At 44.6% G+C, this 21,405-nt stretch overlaps 1 protein-coding gene across 3 annotated transcripts in view; it reads right to left on the minus strand.

Annotated features, from left to right (window-relative positions):
• Positions 1-188: 188 nt before the first annotated feature.
• MMS19 (MMS19 homolog, cytosolic iron-sulfur assembly component) overlaps positions 189-21,405 on the minus strand; it is a 33,346-nt gene continuing 12,129 nt past the window's right edge. Inside the window, exons 2-31 of one of the 3 annotated variants that reach the window (XM_047703287.1) lie at positions 19,858-19,906; positions 17,416-17,516; positions 16,569-16,654; positions 15,886-15,960; positions 15,586-15,655; positions 15,080-15,208; positions 14,928-14,989; positions 10,346-10,432; positions 9,811-9,885; positions 9,157-9,234; positions 8,487-8,625; positions 8,080-8,234; positions 7,748-7,826; positions 7,360-7,485; positions 6,902-6,983; positions 6,499-6,596; positions 6,246-6,395; positions 5,213-5,368; positions 4,293-4,392; positions 3,666-3,768; positions 3,281-3,349; positions 2,937-3,063; positions 2,368-2,468; positions 2,168-2,224; positions 1,851-2,037; positions 1,449-1,531; positions 1,156-1,320; positions 1,015-1,074; positions 642-742; positions 189-562 (exon numbers count right to left, since the gene is read on the minus strand). In XM_047703287.1, coding sequence (XP_047559243.1) covers positions 535-562; positions 642-742; positions 1,015-1,074; positions 1,156-1,320; positions 1,449-1,531; positions 1,851-2,037; positions 2,168-2,224; positions 2,368-2,468; positions 2,937-3,063; positions 3,281-3,349; positions 3,666-3,768; positions 4,293-4,392; positions 5,213-5,368; positions 6,246-6,395; positions 6,499-6,596; positions 6,902-6,983; positions 7,360-7,485; positions 7,748-7,826; positions 8,080-8,234; positions 8,487-8,625; positions 9,157-9,234; positions 9,811-9,885; positions 10,346-10,432; positions 14,928-14,989; positions 15,080-15,208; positions 15,586-15,655; positions 15,886-15,960; positions 16,569-16,654; positions 17,416-17,516; positions 19,858-19,906 — 2,978 coding nt within the window. In that variant the 3' untranslated portion in view covers positions 189-534. Of the gene's footprint in view, positions 563-641; positions 743-1,014; positions 1,075-1,155; positions 1,321-1,448; positions 1,532-1,850; positions 2,038-2,167; positions 2,225-2,367; positions 2,469-2,936; positions 3,064-3,280; positions 3,350-3,665; positions 3,769-4,292; positions 4,393-5,212; positions 5,369-6,245; positions 6,396-6,498; positions 6,600-6,901; positions 6,984-7,359; positions 7,486-7,747; positions 7,827-8,079; positions 8,235-8,486; positions 8,626-9,156; positions 9,235-9,810; positions 9,886-10,345; positions 10,433-14,927; positions 14,990-15,079; positions 15,209-15,585; positions 15,656-15,885; positions 15,961-16,568; positions 16,655-17,415; positions 17,517-19,857; positions 19,907-21,405 lie in introns of those variants that run through there. The other 2 variants (XM_047703286.1, XM_047703288.1) reach the window with 2 other exon arrangements.

Consider the following 21,405-nt stretch of genomic DNA (forward strand, 5'->3'; position numbering starts at 1 on the left):
GGAGAAGTCAGAGTCAGCGCTGGTGAGTATGTGTTCTGGTCATACTTCTTGTGCTCTACTTGGAGGGGTGGATGCCCCCAAGAATTCCTGGCAAGTCCCTGTTAGTGTTCCTCTAGCTTACACAGTGGTGCTCTAGTTAGGTGCCACAGAGACATAAGTGGGGAGGGGGAAAATATCTGACAGCCCCATTACCAAAAGAAACCTTTATTTTCCAGTAGGTACACACACATCCATCATCCTGGTCCTCAAAGCCACATTCATCTGCATTCGCCCCACAGCAGCATATCTTCCTTCTTCTGACAAGTAAATGGAAGAGCCCTAAGACCAAGATTTTCTTCAAATACAAGTGGTCTCACACTCAGTTATTTCACAAAGCCTTAGAAGTCAGGATTCCTATGTTAAACAGCCAGCAACAGTGGCCCACGGAGAGGCAATCAGAGGCCAGTGGTCTCCCTGCCTTGGGCAAGATGGCTTGATAGTTAGTAATTCCAGGTTAGATTGTCTGTCGGAACACCCTAGGCTGGGACTGAGGGCTCAGCTGCCAGGGCTCCCCAGCAGAAACCTGTAGGCAAAAAGAATGTTGGCAGCGTCAGCAATGAGGCTCATTTCAATTCCATCTTGCCCATGACCTAGAAACTCACCATTCTCCCCTGGCTGATACTGCCTCCTTGCGCACAAGTCTCTTCTTGTCATCCAGGGGCTTGGCTAAAGCTCGGATCACCTGTGGTTTGTATGGCAGCAGCTGTGGAGTTAGAAGAGCCACAGCTTTGCTCAACCAAAGCAACTGAAAGGGCTGCTTCTCTGCCTCTACAACTAATGTTTTCCTCTTCTTTAGCGATTCGAGAGGATGCTCTGTGGCAGGATGGCCATTCCATCACAGGGCAGTCAGGTAAATGCCTGCCTGTGCATACCTCACACAGCAGTCACACAGCAGGGTGGCCAGTCCTGCTTGTTAAGGCAAAAAGGTACTTCTCTGGCTCTTCTAAGAAGGGTCCAGGCCAAAGAGGTACTTACCACAGGGGTGGGCAGACGAGTAAGAGCGTGCATACACCGCAGCGCAGCAATCCGGACCGCCTGGAACACAATCCCAGGGGGTGAGAGGAGACCCATGAAGGAGACACATAGATGCCAAAGAGTTGTGAGGGCTTAACGCACCATGGAAGGGCTAGAGCTGAGGTTCAGAAACTTGGTGACGAGGGTGTCCACGTGAAGACTCATGACCTGGGGTGCTTCCAACAGAAGAGGCTGAAGGCAGCTGAGGGTGGAGAGCTGTACTACACAGTCAGAGCAGGACAGGGCCTCCAGCAGCAAGGAAAGCAGCTAAAGGGCCACAGAGAAGGCAGGCACGATCATGTATGTGATAAGCCCGCTTTTCCTCCACCTCATCATGCCCCGGCTGGGGACACTGCCTTAGGCCCCCCGTCTGAGGCTCTGACTGCAGGGCTTACCGTGGGCAACTCTGGCAAGAGCACAGGCTTAGGCAGCCTATTAAGTACATGAGACAGGCCCTTCAGGTAATTTGGCTTCACATCTGTAAAAACATGGAAAAGCTTAGGCAGAAACTGGTCTTAGACATAGAGCTTGGGAATTCAACTTCAATCTCTGATGAAGATGGGATATCAGCCGAGCAAAAGGTTGGGAAAAACCCCCACAAACCTTTAAGCTCAGAAAAGGCAGAGAGACTCATTAAAGGAAAAAAGTGGAACAAGCATTGGGAAATTTAGCCTTTCAGGTACAGGCGACACAACAGCTCTAAAGCAGCACTCAGGTCCCAAATTATTTGAGAGAATGTGCCCTGAGCAAAGGAAAGGTCTATATATTTGGGGCCTTTCTTTTAGATCCCGTCTCACCTTGGGAAGCAGCATGGAAGCCCTGCACCAAAGCAGGCACGTTATCTGTGAAGAAGCGCTGGCGGAACATGAGCCGCACCTCAGCGTGGCCAGTGCGTGTCAGCACATCCGTGCAGTCAGACATGAGCAGAGAGAAGCCGTCGGCTGCTGCTGGGCCTAGTTCCGGATCACTCAGAAGGCCTGTGAGCTGCAGAAAAGAGGTGCACCAGAAGAGAAGAATAAATCTTAAATACTCAAAAGGAGGATGGCTGTCATTTCTAGGATGATAAAGAAAACTGTTTAGGTCCTCGGCTCTCCTGTCTCCAGAACAGACTTACCCGGTCTGTAAGGCAGGAGCTGAGAGGGTGATATCTGAGTACCAGGGCCTTTGTTACCTGTAATCAGAAAGAGAACAGAGCACGACATTTGAACCCCAGAACCCCAAGAAGCATGCTTATGGTTCAAGGTCAAATGGAGAAATTTCATTTAGCCAGATAGAACTGTCTCTGTCTAATCAGAATCCATTCTGGCTCCTTACCCAGAGAAGCAGTGTGAACGCCTGACTACGACAGGGCCCAGGGCTCAGGCCAGCTTCTACTTTGTCCACAGCTAGCTGCAGGAATTCATCCACCTGTTGTCCTAAAAATAAGGAACACTGATGCAGAGGCTACACATTTCTCCTTTAACAACAAAGGATATAAATCATTTAAATGCAGGGCTCCCTGAGAAGCCTTTAGAAGAGAATAGTACACAATCTGGCTGACTTTGCCCACTCAGCTCTAGGACACTAGTGTGAGAGCCTGGTATCTCATAACACAGGGGTACTAGTATTCGGAAAAAGCGGTCTACTTCTAGAAAAAAATGATCTCTAATAGCTCCCTGTGGGGAGTAGGATGACAGACCTAGACAGAGCACTCTGCTTGAACCCTCTTATCTTCTTATGTCCCGTAAGCTTTGCCCAACTTTGGTCTTGACTCTTGTCCCAAGCACTGTCCCTTGGTAGTCCCTATTATATTATTAGCAGCTCCTTTTTGTAAAGGCTGGACTTCCAAGATTTCATCAGTAATTGCTTCCAGGAGGCTCCCACCCCCAGCCTGATCTCAGTACCTGCAGGGAGCTTGTTGAGGAGTCCTGCAAAGCACTTGGCAGCAGCGGTGGAGGAGAACGGGCAGCTGGGGCAGCAGCTCAGCTCCACAAGCTCCCGCATGAGTTGGTTCAGCTGAGGGATTTCCACCTACACAAAACCTGACCATGTGATGCACGAAGAGAACACTTGCACTTCAAGAGATACCCAGTAGAAAGTGGCAGCAGGGGCCAGAATGGATGAGAACTAAATTCTCCAGTGAGGAAAATAGATCAGCTTAGCCTACGGCAAGTTTCTGACCGGAAGTCACTTGGGAGCTGCCTCCCCTTGTCAGGGTTAAACTAGGGTACTCCCCCAATGTACTCACATTTCGAGGTAAGGAGCACACAAAGGCCATGAGCAGTGCAACCAGCCGACTCTGCCCTGAGGAACCATCCTATAAAAGAAGAAGAGCTCTAGCAAGCCTGTCTTGCAGCACTAGGCTTGTCTGTCCCCAAACCCATCCCATATTAGCCCTAAAAATTAAAAGGAGTCCTGGGGCGCCTGGGTGGCTCAGTTGGTTAAACGTCTGCCTTCGGCTTAGGTCATGACCCAGGGTCCTGGGATCAAGCCCCACATCGGGCTCCCTGCTCAGCAGAGTTTGCTTCTCCTCCACCGCTTATGCTCTCTTGTACACACTCTCTCTCAAATAAATACGATCTTAAAAAAAAGAAGTCCAAGATTCTTTCCCTTCTGGTCCATTAGACCCTTACCTGGAATGGTTGGAATCTGCAAGGAAAGCTGTTTTCAGGCAGAAAGGAAATGTTGCCATCCAAGAAAAGGGGCACAATGTGGGCGACACTCTGGGCAGCTAAGCTGGGGAGAGAAGACTATGTATCACCAATGAGCCAGGGTTCTCAAGTACCCTCAGTTCACATGAGTGTCACTGGGCCAATGGGCCAGATCATGATCTTTCACGCATTCAACAAGTATTAATTTAGCATATATTATGTGCTAAGAACCGTTCCCATTTTAGGCCCTGGTGATTTAGCAGTGAACCAGGTAGATTAAATCCCCGTTCTCCTGGAGCTTATAATCCAGTCAGAGAACGCAATGTATATTTCCAAAATAAATAAATACATAAATTAAAAAATAAACAAAAATGCTCCACAGGTGATTCTTACGCACATCTGTAGCTAAGAAACATTAGCCCATGCTTCCCCCACCCTTATAACACACGGTGCTAAAAAAAGCCCCTTCCTTTTCCTTTGCCAGCAAAACAACTCCCTCCACATTTGATTCTGGGTAAGAGGACAGTTCCGAAGGCAGCTATCTGCGGCTTCTCTCCAAGACTGCTATCCTCCTGCCTAGGATCAAGCCACATCAATGATTATACTCACTCAGGGCTCAAGTGGGTAGTGGCAGTGCCAATGACAGACACCAGGGCAGCCAAGACCTCATCTTCCAACAGTACTTTTCTCAGAACTGAGTGTTCCTTCTCTGAAAAATTAACACACACATACACACACCATCACCATGCCATGACTCTGGTTCAGATGATTAGGCCCTGTCATCACCACAATTCTAGTCACAATGACAGCAGTTTCTACCCTGTCCTCTAGTGGTGCTAAGGTCCCCAGCAGCCCTGAGCACCAGCACAACCCCAGAAGCCGGAGTGGCTAACGTGGGCCACGAGTTCTTGAATACTCTGTGCTATCCTTAGGCTGGCAATGTGGAGAATAAAGCTAACTATCACAATCTTAACTTCAGGAATATTTTAGTTTTTCCCAAACTTAAAGGTCACACAGATTTATCATCATGGGTCCTCCTTATCATAGCAGCTACCTACAGGGAGCCCCCATAGGTACATACTATGTACTATGTTGCCAGGCACCACACATTTTTATTTAATCCTTACTAACTACCCTGTGACGAAGATACTACTCTTTGCCTTCCCCTTATAAGCGAGGGAACAGAGGCATACAAAGGCTAAGTATCTTCACTTAAGTTAACAAGTGGTGGAGTTGAAGCTGGCCAACCAGGTCAGCTTAACTCCAAGGCCTAATTTTTAACTAAACTAATCACATAGCAATTATAGAGAAAAAAGGTATGCATCGTTCTGGTGTTGCTAACACCGGTCAGGTTGGCACCCTTTGCTTGAAGTGAAATCTCACTTTGGGGACAAAGCATTCAAAAGAAGCCTCTGCTGGTACAGAATCTGATACCAGCGATAGCCTCAGGGTGACAGTGCCGCTCAACACTAGTGGAAAGCTGAGGTCTAGGGGCGGGCGAGCTCCAAGTCTAGGCTGCAAAAAGTCACCTGGCATGGAAGCCTGCACAGCCAAAGCAAGCAGGCAAGGTACAGCTGTCTGATGGAAATACCAGCAGCTCTCGGGGTCCCGCTGGCATTTCTCTGCCACCTGCTGGAGGCTCTGACAGACGGCAAGAACTTCACTGGTTTCTGCAACCACAGTCCCTGTGTGATGAGAAAATATTCTCTGTCAAGTTTTCTTAAAAGCACTTCCAGGTGTTTCACATACAGACTATGGGAAGAATAATAAAAGATGAGTGACTAAAGAGTCCAAGAGCATATTATAAAGAGCCAAGTTAACTGTATTCTCTTGCCTGCTCTTTTTCACCTACTCTGATTTTGGAGCAGAATTGGGAGTCAACTCTGCAGGAGAAGCACGCATACGTTTTCTCCTTTAGTTTTCATAACTCCCCGAGAATATCATTTCCCCCATTTCACAGAGGAGGATGTGGAGGCTAAACGAAACTACCAGTGGTTTCCCAGGGTCACAGTAAGTGCAAAGTTAGGAGTCAAACCCCGGCCATACTCCTGCTACGTACTGGCTGCTGGAACACCCACTGGCTCTGCCACGAAAAGCTGGCGGGTGCAAAGGCGGGAGCTTAGGAAATTAGTGAGGGCCCACGGTGGGCTTGCACAGGTTCACAGCAGCAACAGCTGCTATCACTTACGCCTGGAGCAATGGTGCAGAGGAGTTAGTTGGAGACCCTGCTCAAATTTTCATCAGCAGGGCCTGAGATTCTGCACTTCTACCAAGTTCCCAGACGGTGCCCAGGCTGCTGGTTGATGGAACACATTTTGAGTAGCATGGCCCTAGACTGGTGCTTTTCAATTCTGACTTCATGCTGAAATCACCCGAACTCTCAACAATTCCTGTTGTTCAAGCCCCATCCCTCCTCAGAGACTGACTCAGCTGAACTGAGGCCCAGGCATCACCATTTTTAATATAGTCACCAATGGACCACTGGCTTAGAGGCATCAACTCCGAAGCTGCCCACGGTTCCCCATTCAGCCCAGCCCCTTAATGATTATTCCCGGCCGTTACCTTTGTTCATCCGGCAGAGATGCTGTAGCAGCAGAGGCAGGGTCTCCTTGACAATATTGGGATGTGTTGATATAGCTGACAAGGCTTGCAAACAGCGTAGATGCCGGGAGCGTTTGGTGGGCTCATCCCCTCTAGACAAATCTAACTCCCCTGAAAGCAACCCAGGAGACATGATTTCACTGTGTGATGGCACTAGTGAAGGCCCCAAACATCCCTGGGAAGGGGTGAGCCACAGAGGGTCAGAGACACATACCTCTGCGCAGTTCCTCCGCAAGCTTGGGCACCAGGTGGCTACTGAAGGCTATGGGATAGAGAGCGGCCAGGGCTCCTGATGCTTCCAGTGCTGCCACCCTGCTGGGGCATAGGGCAAATGGGCAAAAGCTGAGACCTGGCCTATAGTTTCTAGCCTCAGCCTGCCACTAGACAGATTCAGAGGTGCGGGCTCCCAAGCCTGCCTTGCTAAAGAGCAGGACTCAAGTACCGACACCAAGTTGGACAGGATTTTTTAATGGCCTCAAAAGAAAGAAGTCTGGCATATCTCCAATCAGTTGGTAGCCAGAGTCAAACAGAGGGCCCACCTCCCCTAGGGACACTCAAGGGTCAGAAGCACAGAGCCCTGGAACAGCTTGCTCTATCTCGCTGCTTTTGATTCTCACCAACTCTGGGAGTCCTCCTCCAGGAAGCTCAGTCTGTACAAGTGACCCACTGCCAGCTCCAAGTCTCCGGAAGAGAGGAGATCTGTGTTAGAAAGAAACACAAACCTTATCATTCTTCCTCTGTAGCCACCACAACCCTTCCCAAAGTCCGATTAGAAATCCTAAACTATGGGGCGCCTGGATGGTTCAGTCAGTTTAGCTGTGGGCTTTGGCTTAAGTCATGATCTCAGGGTCCTGGGATGGAGCCCTGTGTTGTGGGGCTCATCGCTCAGCAGGATATCTGCTTGTCTCTCTGCCCCTCCCCCTGCTTATGCACTCTCAAATCTTAAAAAAGAAAAAAAATTTCAAATCACCCACAGTTACAGTGAGAACCAGGGAATTAAGGTTGCTCTTCACTGAAGACAGAAAATCGCAAGGAACAATCAATACCCTTCCTTTTCTCTTTCTCTTAAGTGTACCTGGCTGGGCACCCAAGACTGCGAATGTACGGATGCCAACAAGCTGAAGCTGGGTGCTGGGGTCTGTCAGAGCCATGAACACCAGTGAGCACAGCTGGTCCTTGAAGCCATTCAGCGGCCTTTCATCTAGAGACAGACAGAGTCCAGGTTAGAGGGGAGCCCTGACTCAGCAGTGATACAAAGACAACTTGGGGCAAGACTCAAGAACTTAATCCACTGGGTGTCTCCAGGAGGTACACTGGGAAAAAATAAACAGGCCTCATCTGGTGAGTGTTCTCTTGTCTACAACCTCAGGTTCTAGAGTACTTCTCTGTAGCATTCTTTGCCTGCCATCCTTTACAGGAATACAGTGCTCAGCCCAGGACACCACACCTGGAAGGTATCTTACCCTTGTCTTCATAGCTCCATTTCTGGTGCAGCTTCAAGAAACCCAGGATCATTTCAAGGATTGTCCGTCGCTGGTTGCTCTGTAATGTTTTAAGGCATGGGGGGCGTCAAAGAATATTTTAAAGGATTTCAGTCCTGCTCCTCTCGAAGCAGGGAGAATTATCCTTTTATGTAAGTGTGTCAGAAAGAGAGCGAACAAGGGTACCAGCAACAATTGATCAGAGCAAAACCCAATATCCACTATCTGGGACAAGCTCAACACTTAGCTCTCTCTCTGTGAAAGGGATCCTAGCAGAGGTCCCATCATTCCGTCAAAAGATTCTGTTTCCTTACCTGACCATGCTTGTGGAACTGTTCCAGCAGTAAAGGCAACACATTGCTGGTGATGCGGTCACAGGCCCGGGCAGATGCACCTGCAGCTGCCTGTAATAATTTGGCACTAGGCCACACCAGTTTCATGTCCGGTTCACACAGATGGTGCCTGCAGTCTAGAGAGGCAGCATGTCACAGACCCGGGGAGCAGGCTGAATGCTGCCTGACTCCCCGGCAGTCCACAGACATTGGAGACTGAGACCTGGGGCAGTCTGCTAGCAGTTACCACTCAAAGTGTTTTCAATTCAAAGTAGGGCTCTAGCACCCAAGTCACTGAACATGGAGGGCTACTCATAAAAGGTCACTGGCCTTAAGGAACTTCTTTCTATTGTGCTCAACCCCCTTTCTGGCTGCCATGGCCCCATTACCCTGTAGAATGTTGCTAAGGAAGGAGTCAAGGAGGTCCTCAGCATCTGCTCTCAGCACAGAGCGAGACAAACACGCAGTTAGAGAGTGGAGGGCCGCCAGGCCATCGGCCTCCACCCGCTCACTTGCCGTCTGGAACACCTGTCAGGGAGGGATCCCATGGCTACTGAGGTGAGCCTGCACCAGGTGAGAGCCCACCCACCCACTGCCTACTTCCTTTGGGAGGTGGGCTTTGAAAGCCTTTAGGGCAGAGCAATGGAAATTAACACCTACAGTGAGTTTCTTCTCAGCAGGTGTATTTTCACCAAGTCCTTAGTCCCACTAGAATTGATACATGTATTTTTTAAGAAACAGGATACCAACTTGGAGCAGTGGCTGCTGGGATCCCCTTTCCTAAGTGTCTTCCTCTGCCCTCCCCCCTTATTAAGTATGGTGCCAGAGGCACCATGACCTATGCTCCTTACCATGGAAGGACAGGAAGTGGGCACTACGCAAAAGTGACTGTGTGCCATCACCAAACAGCTGACCCTATGTAGGGACTTTCTCCCCTGTCATTCAACTAGAAGTATGCCCCCTTACTGGCTTGCAACAGGGAAAAGGACAGGGTGTTAGTTCCCCTCATGCCTGACAACTAGGAATTAATAGTAGTGAGTTAATCTAATTAACACTCACCTCTCTGCGGATAGAAGCCCAAAGGCTAGGGAGGAAGTCCTTTAGCTCCTTCTGTCCATACACAGCACAACAAGCATTCTGCCAAGGAAAGTGTAGGTATCAGCTAGCTACACCATCAGACTTTGAGGACATGCGGTTACCTCAGCATAATGGCACCTGAAGGAGCATGGCTCTCAGCAGAACCAGCAGAATTTCATAAGAATCCAATCAGGTCACAGAAAAATGGGAGTTCATCACCCACATCACCTGACTGATAGAAAACAAGCATAGAGCCCTGGGGCACCTGGGTGGTTCAGATGGTTAAGTGTCAGCCTTCGGCTCCGGTCATGATCTCAGGGTCCTGGGATTGAACCCCACATCGGGCTTCCTGCTCAGTGGGGAGTCTACTTCTCTCTCTCCCTCAAATGGAATAAATACAATCTTTTTAAAAAAAAAAAAAAAGGAGCTCTCATCAGCCTTTCCTCAGCTGCCACTCAGTTACTATTGGACCAGACAGTATGTAGCTGGGAGGGCTTTGGGTCAACATTTAGCCCTAGATGCTGGGTATCCCTCTCATGAGGGCCACTGAACTATTCCCTGACGGTGTCTACACTTGTTTAGTACCTCTATATTGTCTAAAGGCAGCTGGACCCTGGAAAAAGAGAAATCCCTCACCAGAGTTTGCAGAGAATCCAGCTTGGCACTCAGAATCTCAGAATCCACCTTCTCAATCAGCAGGGGCAGCAGGAACTGTGGGAGAGAAGGAAGAACTGAAGCTTGAGGCAGGTGTATCTTAGCCACTCCAAGGAACCAAGGTCAACTACATCTTTATTACCACCAGTCCCCAGGAGCTAGGGGCTACATGAAAGAGCTACAAAGAGTTGAGTCAGGAGTTGTGACTATAAACCAACCCTCCTGCCAAGCTGTGGCCAGATTCCCAGTTAACCTGAAAAATGAGCTAGTTGGCAACACTACAGGACTTTAGAACGTAGTGCCATATAGGGATTGGATTATTATTTTAAACAAGTAACGGTACAGGTTTCAACTTTGAAGATCTGAAGATACTTGCCACATAAGCCTGAAGACATTTGCAGGATCCCATACCCTAAAAATGTATTCTGGATCTTTCTTTTTTCCCCATGTTCTTACTGTTCTTTCTTCAGAGCCTTCTCTGGGCAAAGGCTACATACCTAACCTTGGCTAGACCCACCTCGGCGAATTGCGGTGTAGAAGCCAGCACAGCTCGAAGACTCAGGATGAGATCTTCTCTCTGGATACCATGGGGATCATTAGGTGGCTGGAAAAGAAAGGAGGGCCAAGGGTCTGTACAACTCTTCAGACCACCCTTGGACACAGGATTCAACCCAGCAATCCTGCAGAATAGGTGATATTTACACCCAATCTAACAGAACAGTGTGACAGGAGGCCCCAGCAGGAAGACATGCTTACACACTCCTTGGGAATTTCTGTCTGTTGGGCATTTATTTTCTATCCGATCTATCATCTTGCCACTCAAGAGAGAAGCACCCTGACTTTCTGGTACATTACTTTCTTCTCTCTATATATATTGTGACTATATGTTAGTAGACACTATTTTCTCTTTACAATATATATACGTCTATTTTTTTTTTTATTATTTACTTATTTTTCTTGTGTTACGCTAGTCACCATAAAATATATCATTAGTTTTTGATACAGTGTTCCAAGATTCATTGTTTATGTATAACACCAGTGCCTGGATGGTTTTGAACACATGATTTATGATCTTTTTTCCTACTTAATATATTAGGTCCATTTTTCTATGGTATTAAACTATTCTTTCACAACATTAGGTTTAGTGGCTGATACTATTTCATTGTATAGTTGAGCCAAAATTTACTTAAATAATTCCCCTTTGATGGACATTTCTATTTTTTCACCCTTATAAAAACAGGTATAATCTGGGAACATAAAAAAGCATTGATGGTTTCTGTGTCAAAAAGCCTGAAAACATGTATCACATTTTCCTTTTCTTCTTCAGAAGCAACATCAAAAATACAGCAAAGGGATTTTCTTTTAAGACATAAAGCCAGGGCACCTGGGTGGCTCAGTCTGTAAAGCTCAGGTCATGACTTGATCCCAGAGTCCTGGGATCGAATCCTGCATTGGGCTCCTTGCTTAGCATGGAGGCTGCTTTTCCCTCTCCCCCTCCCCCTGGCTTGTGCTCTCTCTCAAATAAATAAATAAAACCTAAAATATATATTACTAAAACAAAACATAAAGCTAGGGACACCTGTCTGGGTCAGTTGGTATAGCATGCAACTCTTGATCTTGGGGTCGTGAGTGCAAGCCCTGCACTGGGTACAGAGATTACTTAAAAAAAAAATTAATTAAAAATTAAAAAGAAAAGACATAAAGCTATAGGTTGAAGAAAATAGGTTAAGAGGTCCTGGCAATAAAATTTTAGAAGCTGAAAAGCAGATGGATAAGAAAATGACTCAACAGAGCCAAGACAACAAAATCCTCAGTAGGCTTGGAAAAAGCTGAGTAACTACCCATATACACTTTAGCTGTCAAAAGGCTTTGCAACTGGTAGTAACAGGTGCCTTTGGAGTTAGGAGTGGGGTTAGAGAAGCAAATCTGACCACCTAGATTGCTTCCCAGCTCCTCCCTTTCTCTGGCAGAATCTGGAGGTTTAATTCTCTGGGGAAGGTATGACAGACGTCTCTAATCTTAGAGATAAAAGTACAGTAGAGGGCCTGAGGAAATAGGGTTCCTGATCCAAAAGCAAGGACAAAGGAATCCCAAGGATGATGAAGAAGGAAGATTCAGTACCTCCTTTGCACTAGGAGTAGGAAGCAACCAGTTGAGACTGTATGTATGGTTAAGCATGGTTTTTACATTTTTTAAATTCCAGAGTAGCTTGCAGTGTTAAATTAGTTTCAGGTGTACAATACAGTGATTCAGTGATTCTATATATTACTTGGTGCTCATCAAGATAAGTGTATGTACTCTCAGTCCTCTGATTTTTACATTTTTAAATGGTTTCGGGGAAAAAAATCAAAAGCATTTTTTTTTTGTAAGATTTTATTTGAGAGAGAGAGAGAGAGAGAGAGAGAGAATATGAGTGGAGCGGGGGAGGGGCCGAGGGAGAGAGAGCAGCAGACTCCCTGTTGAATGCAGAGCCTGACATGGTGCTCAATCCCAGGACCCTGAGATCACGACCTGAGCTGGAGGCAGATGCTTCACCAACTAAGCCATCCAGGCACCCCCAAACGAATACTACCTTGTGACACATAAAAATTATATGACACTTAAATTTCCATGCCTAGGGGTGCCTGGGTGACTCAGTGGGTTAAGCCTCTGCCTTCAGCTCAGGTCATGATCTCAGGGTCCTGGGATCGAGCCCCGCATCAGGCTCTCTGCTCAGCAGGGAGCCTGCTTTTCCCCCTCTCTCTGCCTGCCTCTCTGCCTACTTGTGATCTCTGTCAAATAAATAAAATCTTTAAACATTTTTTTTTTTAATTTATTTGTCAGAGAGAGAGGGAGAGAGAGCGAGCGCAGGCAGACAGAACAGCAGGCAGAGGCAGAGGGAGAAGCAGGTTCCCCGCCAAGCAAGGAGCCCGATGTGGGACTTGATCCCAGGACGCCGGGATCATGACCCGAGCCGAAGGCAGCTGCTCAACCAACTGAGCCACCCAGGCGTCCCAATAAATAAAATCTTTAAAAAACAATAAATTCCCATGCCTATAGAGTTTTATTGCAATACAGACACTACGACATTCCAGTGTCTAGGGCCGTTTGTGTTAGAACAGCAGAGATGAAGAGTTGAGACGGAAAAGATACAACTTGCAAAGCCTAAAATAGTCACTATCTGGTCCTTTACAGAAAATATGTCCGCCCCTGCTACAGTGAGCACATATGCATAGTGAAAATCAAAGAAACCATCACTTACACTGATACGACCCACTATGATGATGGCATACAGCTAAAAGGGATTGATAGGACCATAAAGAATACTTCCTCAGTGTAACAAAGAGTTACACTAAAGCCAGGTGTGTCATTTTAGTTGATAAGAGCTTTCTGCTTCCCATATAGAATGAAGTACAGAAGAACATACAAAAATCTGCTTGAGGTGCACCTGGCTGGCTCAGGTAGAGCATGCGATGCTTGATCTCGGGACAGTGAGCTAAAAAAAAAAATCTGCTTGAATAAAAGAAATTGTCCTATCATTATCTAACTTTTTTTTTTGCCTGGAATATCTGAGAAAATGCATAAGCAGTTGGGTGCAGTGATGAGCTCTAAAAGGAAAATGGGTGGCGGCAGAAAAGGAGTATAGAAAGGCTTCATGTCCCTATCCTTTAAATGTTGAATCATGCTCACTCTATTACCTTTCAAAAAAGTGAATGACATAATCTTTCCTGCCCTAAACCAGCAACTCCACTTTAGGAATTTGTCCTTCATATATACACGCATATATATGTGAAATGATACATGCATAGGATATGTAAATTGCATTGCCTGTTACACAAGATTAGTAACATTTATTCCACAGAGTACTAGTGAAATTAGGTATTCCCACTGAAAGGAATACTATGCAGCCATAACGAATAAAGAACTAATTTATTTACTGATACAGAGTAATCTCTCAAGGTATACTAAAGTAGAAAAGGCCACGTACAGGAGAAGTGTATTCATATGCTGCCACTGGGAGGGGTAGGGGAGCATTTGCTTATATATGGATGAAAAGCTCTGTAAAATACAGACATAATTGATAAAAACTGGTTGACAACAGAGAAAGAAATGATGGTAGATATATTTTTCACCTTTTTACACCATTTAGATTTTGGATCCTATAAACGTATTATCTTTTCAAAACAAACAAAAAAGAACAGAGAAACCTGGTGGCCTGATAAAGAGCTTTCGAGATTTCAAAAGACAATAAGTTCTTCCGAGTTAGAAGTAGTGAAGACCACGACAGAAGAGATGAAGAGAATTTTAGAAGAGAGGTGGCCCCAATAACCATGGTGTCAACTGGAATAAGCTAGGAAGCAATTCCCTGCAGCCAAGATGGCTGTGTAACTTTAAAAACACTGAAAGTCAATACTCAGATGTTATTTGGTGTGCTGTGATTTAACTCCTTTCATTTCTCTGAAACCACTAATGCTTGCAGTACACATACCCATGCCTATCCATACAGTGGTGACACTCTTGAGTTTTTGAAAGTAGAAGGGATATCAAGATGCAGAGTGGGAGGAAGGCCCAAGGGGGTCAGAGCATGCTGTATATACTGTGCTCAACTGGGTCTTCTTTGTTTTGTCAATTTATTTCTTCTGCCTGAGATCATCCCTCAGACTCCAGGATTATATCCTACCATTCCTCGGAAACGAACTGAAATCCCATCTTATCTGTGAAATCCTTCCTGACTACTCTAGCTCACACTGAACTTGGTCTTCTCTGAACAGCTATACCACCACTTGTTTTGGTCCCAAATCCTGTATTGTTACTTAAATGTTTCAGCCTTTAAGGGCAGGAACCATGTTTTACAATGCTGTAGCCCTCACCACTAAGCACACTGTTAAGGAGTTTAAGGAGCCCCCAAATACCCACTGAATTGAATCCTTCCTCCGATGGCGAATGCTTCTCCAGTGCCCAGTTTATTAAAACGTAAGCTCATGAGGGCAGGGATTGTCTCCTTTGTTCACTGATGTCCCTTCAGTGCCTAGATAACTGGACCTGACTCATGGGAGGACTCAAGGATACTCAAATGAATCAATGAACAAATGAATGAACGAATAAAAGGGGCTACTTACAGGGGTAAAATCAATAGGGAAGTAACACGACGTCACTTCAAACAACTCCTCCACAAAGGGCCCTAAGGTAACAGAGAAACAATGAGATCAAATTATAATTTTCACTCATCTGACATGCCCTAACCAGCTAATTCAAGGCTATATGGACGTACCCAGGCTATAGTCCCTGGAGATGAGGTCATGGACGATGCGGAAAGCCACCAGAAGATTTCGGGGATCCTTTTCCCCATCCATTACCTGGATGAAGCCAAAGGTGAAGTCAGCTCCAAGGCCCTTCAGCTCTGGGGAGGAAAGAATAGGTCACTACCCTCCCTTGAGATAGAAAGCTGGCCTTTCTTCTGGCTTGTGTTCTCCCTCTACTATCGCTATGCCACCTTTCCTGCCTCCCAGAGTAGACATTTTTTGTTTTCCTATTCCAAGAGTACACAGTGAAGAAGAGATGTGTATCAATATATAACTGTTAGAGGTAAGAATTTAAAATATTAGCCCAAACTCTACCATTCCTTTACTTGGAAATGAGTGGACCTCTCAGTTTCCCTTCATTCTTTTCAGAGTGTTAGGTCTCCTATATGACTTCCAGGCTAAACAAGAGTCCTGGTAATGGGGTGAAAAAGGATGTGCTTGCTTTTCAGACTTGCCAAAGAGCCCCACCTCTTACCTTCTTCACGGGTTTGCATGAAGTTGGTGATGATACTGTAGACTGTATGTCGGTCCACCTGCAGCAGAGACTTGGGGGTGGAAGAGACCAGAACTAAGTAAAGAAAGTGCTCAAAGAGTATTTAAGTGGCCAAAACTACTTCCTGCTTCACAATCTCTAAGTGGACAGTGTTCTTTATACAAACAGAAGATGAACCTAAAAGTTCAGGACTTAGAAGGCAGTAGTTTTTTGCCACCTAATCCTTATCATATATGTCAGAGCTGGAAGACAGAGAATATAAAAGTGACTGTCTTCACTCACCTGGACGTGGACTTCCTGGAAGATAGCTTTAAGCACAGAGACAGCCAGCCCTGGAGGCAGGGCCACGCACAGGCTCTGGGGGGAGAAGAAGAGATGTGTGAGCATGGAGGGAATTCCAGCCTTGAAGACAATCCCAAAAGAGGTCTAATTAGCTACAGTGGGAAACACAACATCCAGGTTTAGGAAACTGTGCTAAGAGTGTGAAATGTGGTCCCTTTTCTCAATCTGATTAGTTCTCTGCAGCTCCTTCCACTTTGGTTCTGAATTCCAGTCCCCCCAGAATATATATATATATATATATATATATATATATTTTAAAGATTTTATTCATTCATTTGACAGAGAGAGAGATCACAAGTAGGCAGAGAGGTAGGCAGAGAGAGGGGGAAGCAGGCTCACCGATGAGCAGAGAGCCCGATGTGGGGCTTGATCCCAGGACCCTGAGATCATGACCTGAGCCGAAAGCAGAGGCCCAACCCAGTGAGCCACCCAGGCGCCCCCCCGCAGAATATTTTTACTCTCTAGACTATAAACAGAAGTGAAGTTAGCTGACACTAGTTTAGTCCCACATTTGGGCATTTGCTCCTTAGCACTTGGGAGTCTCACCCCCAAAAGGACAAGGACAGAATTCACTGGAAAAGGGATTCTGCAAACAAAGTATGTAATGAAAAAGGAGAACTCACAAGTGCCCTCAAACCTTGCAGGACAGATGGGATCACAAGATGATGGTCCTTCAGCCGGTTCTCATAAAACAGGATCAGGTGTACCACTGCACAGACCAGAAATGTAGCCATTATTTTACACAGACTCTTTCCTAAAGTCTGTAAAGGCTGTTCCTGTTTGGGCTTCACTACAAATTTTCTCCTTCACTAACAGATAAGTCCCATGCCCTCCCATTAGAGGGTGCCTTGGTTAGGAAAATATGTGAACATCTTTTATTATCCATTCTCACATAAGTCCACAGTTGAACCCACTTTTACCCCAGAACTTCCTTCTACAGAACCGGAGTTGGCAAACTTTTTCAAAGGGTCAGAGAGTAAATATCTTAGGCTTGCAGGACAAAGTATCAGTCACAACCACTCAACTTGCTGTAACATAAAAGCAACATAAACAGGAGGTGAATAAATGGGTGCAGCTATAGGCTAATAAAACTTTATTTATAAAAACAGGTTGTGGTTTGCCTACTATGCTATAGAAGAAAACTAAGTCTTTGGCTTTTTTCCTTGAGACTTCAAAGCATTACATACTTTTCCACTCCATCTAAGAAGCACTACTTTGTCCATTTTACAGAGAGGGAAAGATACACTGAAAAAAATGTCCAAGGCTACATTTGAAATCCCAGTGTCTTCAGTCTCGATTCTTATCATTTCTGCCACATATACCAGTGAGGAATGAAGATGCTGAATTAGTAGTCCACAGATTCCTTGGGTCCTCCCTTCTTTCCTCCCTCCCTGTAAAGTTGGCTTGAATAGACAAGGAAGGCCTTGGCTCAGCAATCCAGGAAGACACTCCTACTAGTGATGCCAGTACCTTCCTTCTCCAGGAGCAAGGACTGACACTGGAGTAGCACCTGTGACAGAAGCTGGATTCCTCGTGCCCGAGTTCGGGGTTCTGGATTTTCTAGAGAGGACCTGGGGGAAAGTAAGGATAGAGAGAGCCTGACATAACCCTGTTTATACCTTTTTTAAAAAAAATTTATTTTATTTATTTAGGGGAGAGAGAGAGTACGCGCACATACGAGTGGGGGGAGAGGGCGAATGAGAGAAGAGAATCTTAAGCTAACTCCCTGCTAAGCATGGAGCCTGACATAGGGCTCAGTCTCACCACCCTGAGATCATGACCTGAACTGAAATCAAGAGTCAGACATTCAACTGACAGAGCCACAGAGGAGCCCCATGTTTGTTTGTTTTTTAAGTAGGTGGAGCCCAACACAGCCACTGAACTCAAAACACTGAGATCACAACCTGAGTTGAGATCAAGAGTCGGATACTCAACTGAGCTACCCAGGTGCCCCACCAAACTTTTGAAGGAATAAGTATTTTGAAATTAGTCACACTCACCCCTTGGGCATAGAAGCCAGCCCAGGAAGGTATTCTGTAGGTGCCTAGTGTTACAGATAATAGTAAAGCCAGAGCCTAAAGAGCCAATCCTCAGATTGAACTGGCATTCATTAGAGGCTCATCTGACACCACAGCCAACAGAAGGATCCATCTCTAGGCACTGACTGGGCACTGGGCTTAGTCTTATACGATAGTGACATTCCTCCGAGACAGAGCTTAGCAGCTACCCACAGAGCTCAACAGATGACGGGCAGCTGCAACTTCTACCAAAACAGAGAATAAATATATTATTGCTAAGGGAAAAATGCTGAGAGCAACCAAGGTCTTAGGGGAAAAAAAAATTCTTTATAACTGGAAGTTTATAAAGTAAGATGCTCAGAATAAAGGTTTTAACTACTTAAGATTGTCAAATGGGAAAACCTGGACTGAGCCAATAAGGTGATTTATTTTAAAATAGCTCTTATATAGATTACATTTAAACATACTAGAAGAAATCTAACTGTAATTGTATGTAGTAGAAGATCTCTGAAGGAGAGCTGACCAGGACATTTGACTGAAATCTCAAGGATAAGGATATCTCTAACTAGAGATAAAGGGGCAAAAATAAAATCACCCTTGACAGGATCCCTAGAATAGGATCTTGCCGAAAGGACCCTGTTCAGAAGTAGAAAACTGTGCATTTAAAAATGGACCAAGGTACACAAATGCTCATAACAGCATTATTCAGAATACCCCAAATTTGGAAACAACCCATAACCAGCACTGGATGAACTGTTGAACAAAATGTGGTATATTCATCTAACAGATTATTTTTCAGCAAGAAATGAAGTACTCACAAGAGATACAACAGGGATAAACTTTAAAAACATTATGCTAAGTTAAAGTAACCAGTCACAAAGGTTACATGTTGTAAGTTTCTGTTTATATGAAATTTTGAAAACTGGCAAATCCACAGAGGTAGAAAGTAAATTAGTGGTTACCAGGGGCTGAGCTGAGGAGGGAATACTGACTGCTAATGGGCATGGAGTTTCTTTCTGAGGCAATGAAAATGTTCTAAAATTGAAGTAAGGGTTGCACAAGAATACACAAAAAATGAACTTTGTAATATATGAATTCTATATATCATATATAAAAATTGATATGAATTACATATTTAAATTACATATATCATATATATAAAGCTGTTTTTTTTTTTTTTTAAATGGACCAAGGCCACGTGTGCAGAAAGGCCAAATGGTCTCTTATGTGGGAAAGATGCATAATAGTGACCTACATTCCACCCTACCCTCCCAATTTTCTAGTTTTCTGCTTCAGAAGACAAGCTGGCTGTGACAGTTAACAACCTTTGCAAACAAGACTTGTCAATACAGATGATCTACCAAGTATAAAATAGGAGAAAAGCAGACATCAGACTACAAGAACATACTTCCTCTGGTATTTGGATATCTGGTTTTAATCCTGATTTTCCAGCTGTTTCTCCAAGGCTTTTCCTATAATGAAGATCTAGGGCAAAGTCAGCTTCCTGGCAACTCCCCAGGAAGAGCCCAGGAGCAGCTCTGAGTCAGAGCCATGCTGACCAGAATCCTATGGGGCAGGTGGGTCTTCTGAGAAGCACAGGAGGAATCCCAGCTCTAATTAACAGTTGATGGCCTTCAACCACCCATCTCACCCCACACCTGTGGGCTGATCCAGAAACTTCCAACACTTCCTCAGGAACTTTAGTCAGGTGGCATAAAACTTATTTTAGGACAAACACAGGCTTAGATTGAAGTACTGATAAGAAAGGGGGGTATAGGGCTACAGAGGAGAAATTCAGGACCAGTCAGCCCCAGGAAAGCAGGAGTGTACAAAATAACCTTTCAGAGTGCACAGGCAGGGTTAGAGAAGCGCGCTCAACAACAGAGGCTCTTACCCAAGGGCTTCCACCACTTGCAACACTGTATAGCTTCCAGATTTCACATCTAGAGGAAACAAAAGAAAAAAAGCATGAAAAAACAAAAAGCAGTCTTAGGGTTCAAAGGCTCTAATTACCAATGTTTCCGCCTACCCTAGGATTTGTACCTTGGGGCCAACTACTCTTGCCAAGAGCCCCTTCTACATGCGAGGTATTACTAAAACACTTCAAACATGCCACTTCAACTGTAAAAACTAAAAAGGAAATAAACATATCATTTGTAGATAATATGAGATAATATGACTGTATACCTTGAAAATCCAGGAGAAATAATTGAAAAAAGACTACAAGTAAAATAATTCAAAAGGGTAGCTGGGTACAAAATTAATATTCTGAAATTAAGAACCCTCACATATACATATATATATACACACACAATACCCTGTAAAATGGTCTCAAGAAAAAAAAAATCCTTATATATCATAGCAAAAAAAAAAAAAAAAAAAAAAAGGGAGGGGAGCAGGGAGAGAGAAAAATACCTAGATATAAACTCAAAAAAAAAAAAAAAAAAAAGATCTGAATAGTGAAAACTTTAAAGCACCAGTGAAGATTAACAAAAGAAAATTCGAACAAATCAAAAGCATGTCATATTCATGAAAGACTCCAAGATGATATACCTCCCAAAATAATTTTAGGATAATGCCTGTAAAAATACTGGTAGAAGTTTTATTTTGGGAGAGACTAGATAAGCTTATTCTAAAGTTAAAGTGCAAAAAATAACATAATTAGGCAAATTCTGAAAGAGCAATGGGGGCAGGAGGGAAGGTGGAACCTCTAGATACTAAAAAATTGTTATAAAGTCACAATAACTAAATTAGTGTGTACTTTTTTGTGCGGGTACTTTTGAATATACTTGAAGATTTCTAGAGCAAAAGTAAAAAAACAAAAGACAACCAGTATAGTATGAGTTCATATTTAAACAAAGAAATCAATGGTACAGAAATAGAATAAAGTCCAGAAAGAGATACAAATGCATATTTTTCCTATTTCGATTCTATTCAATCCTACTTCAATTAATAGGAAAAAACAGACTATTCAACAAATGGTGCTGGAATGATTGGGTAAATATTTGGGAAAAAAGTCTTGGCTAAAAATCATTCATCAGGGCACCTGGGTGGCTCAGTGTTAAGGTTAAAGCCTCTGCCTTCAGCTCAGGTCATGGTTCCAGGGTCCTGGGATCGAGCCCCGCATCCGGCTCTCTGCTCCGCAGGGAGCCTGCTTCCTCCCCTCTCTCTGCCTGCCTCTCTGCCTACTTGCGATCTCTCTCTGTCAAATAAATAAATAAAATCTTAAAAAAAAAAATCATTCATCAAAGTAAACTTTTCAAATGGATTAAAAAAAAGATATGAGAAAATTCCTAAGTATATATAACATAGAACATATAACATATAAGTATATATAACATAGAACTCAGAAGCCTTAATTAAGGAAAAAAAAAGACTAGTTAAAATCAGCTACATTAAAAAAAAAGTGGACTTTCTGCAGGGCAAAAACAAACAAACAAAA

This window comes from Lutra lutra, chromosome 14 (assembly GCF_902655055.1).
Source record: "Lutra lutra chromosome 14, mLutLut1.2, whole genome shotgun sequence".
In the NCBI taxonomy this organism is placed as follows: domain Eukaryota; kingdom Metazoa; phylum Chordata; class Mammalia; order Carnivora; family Mustelidae; genus Lutra; species Lutra lutra.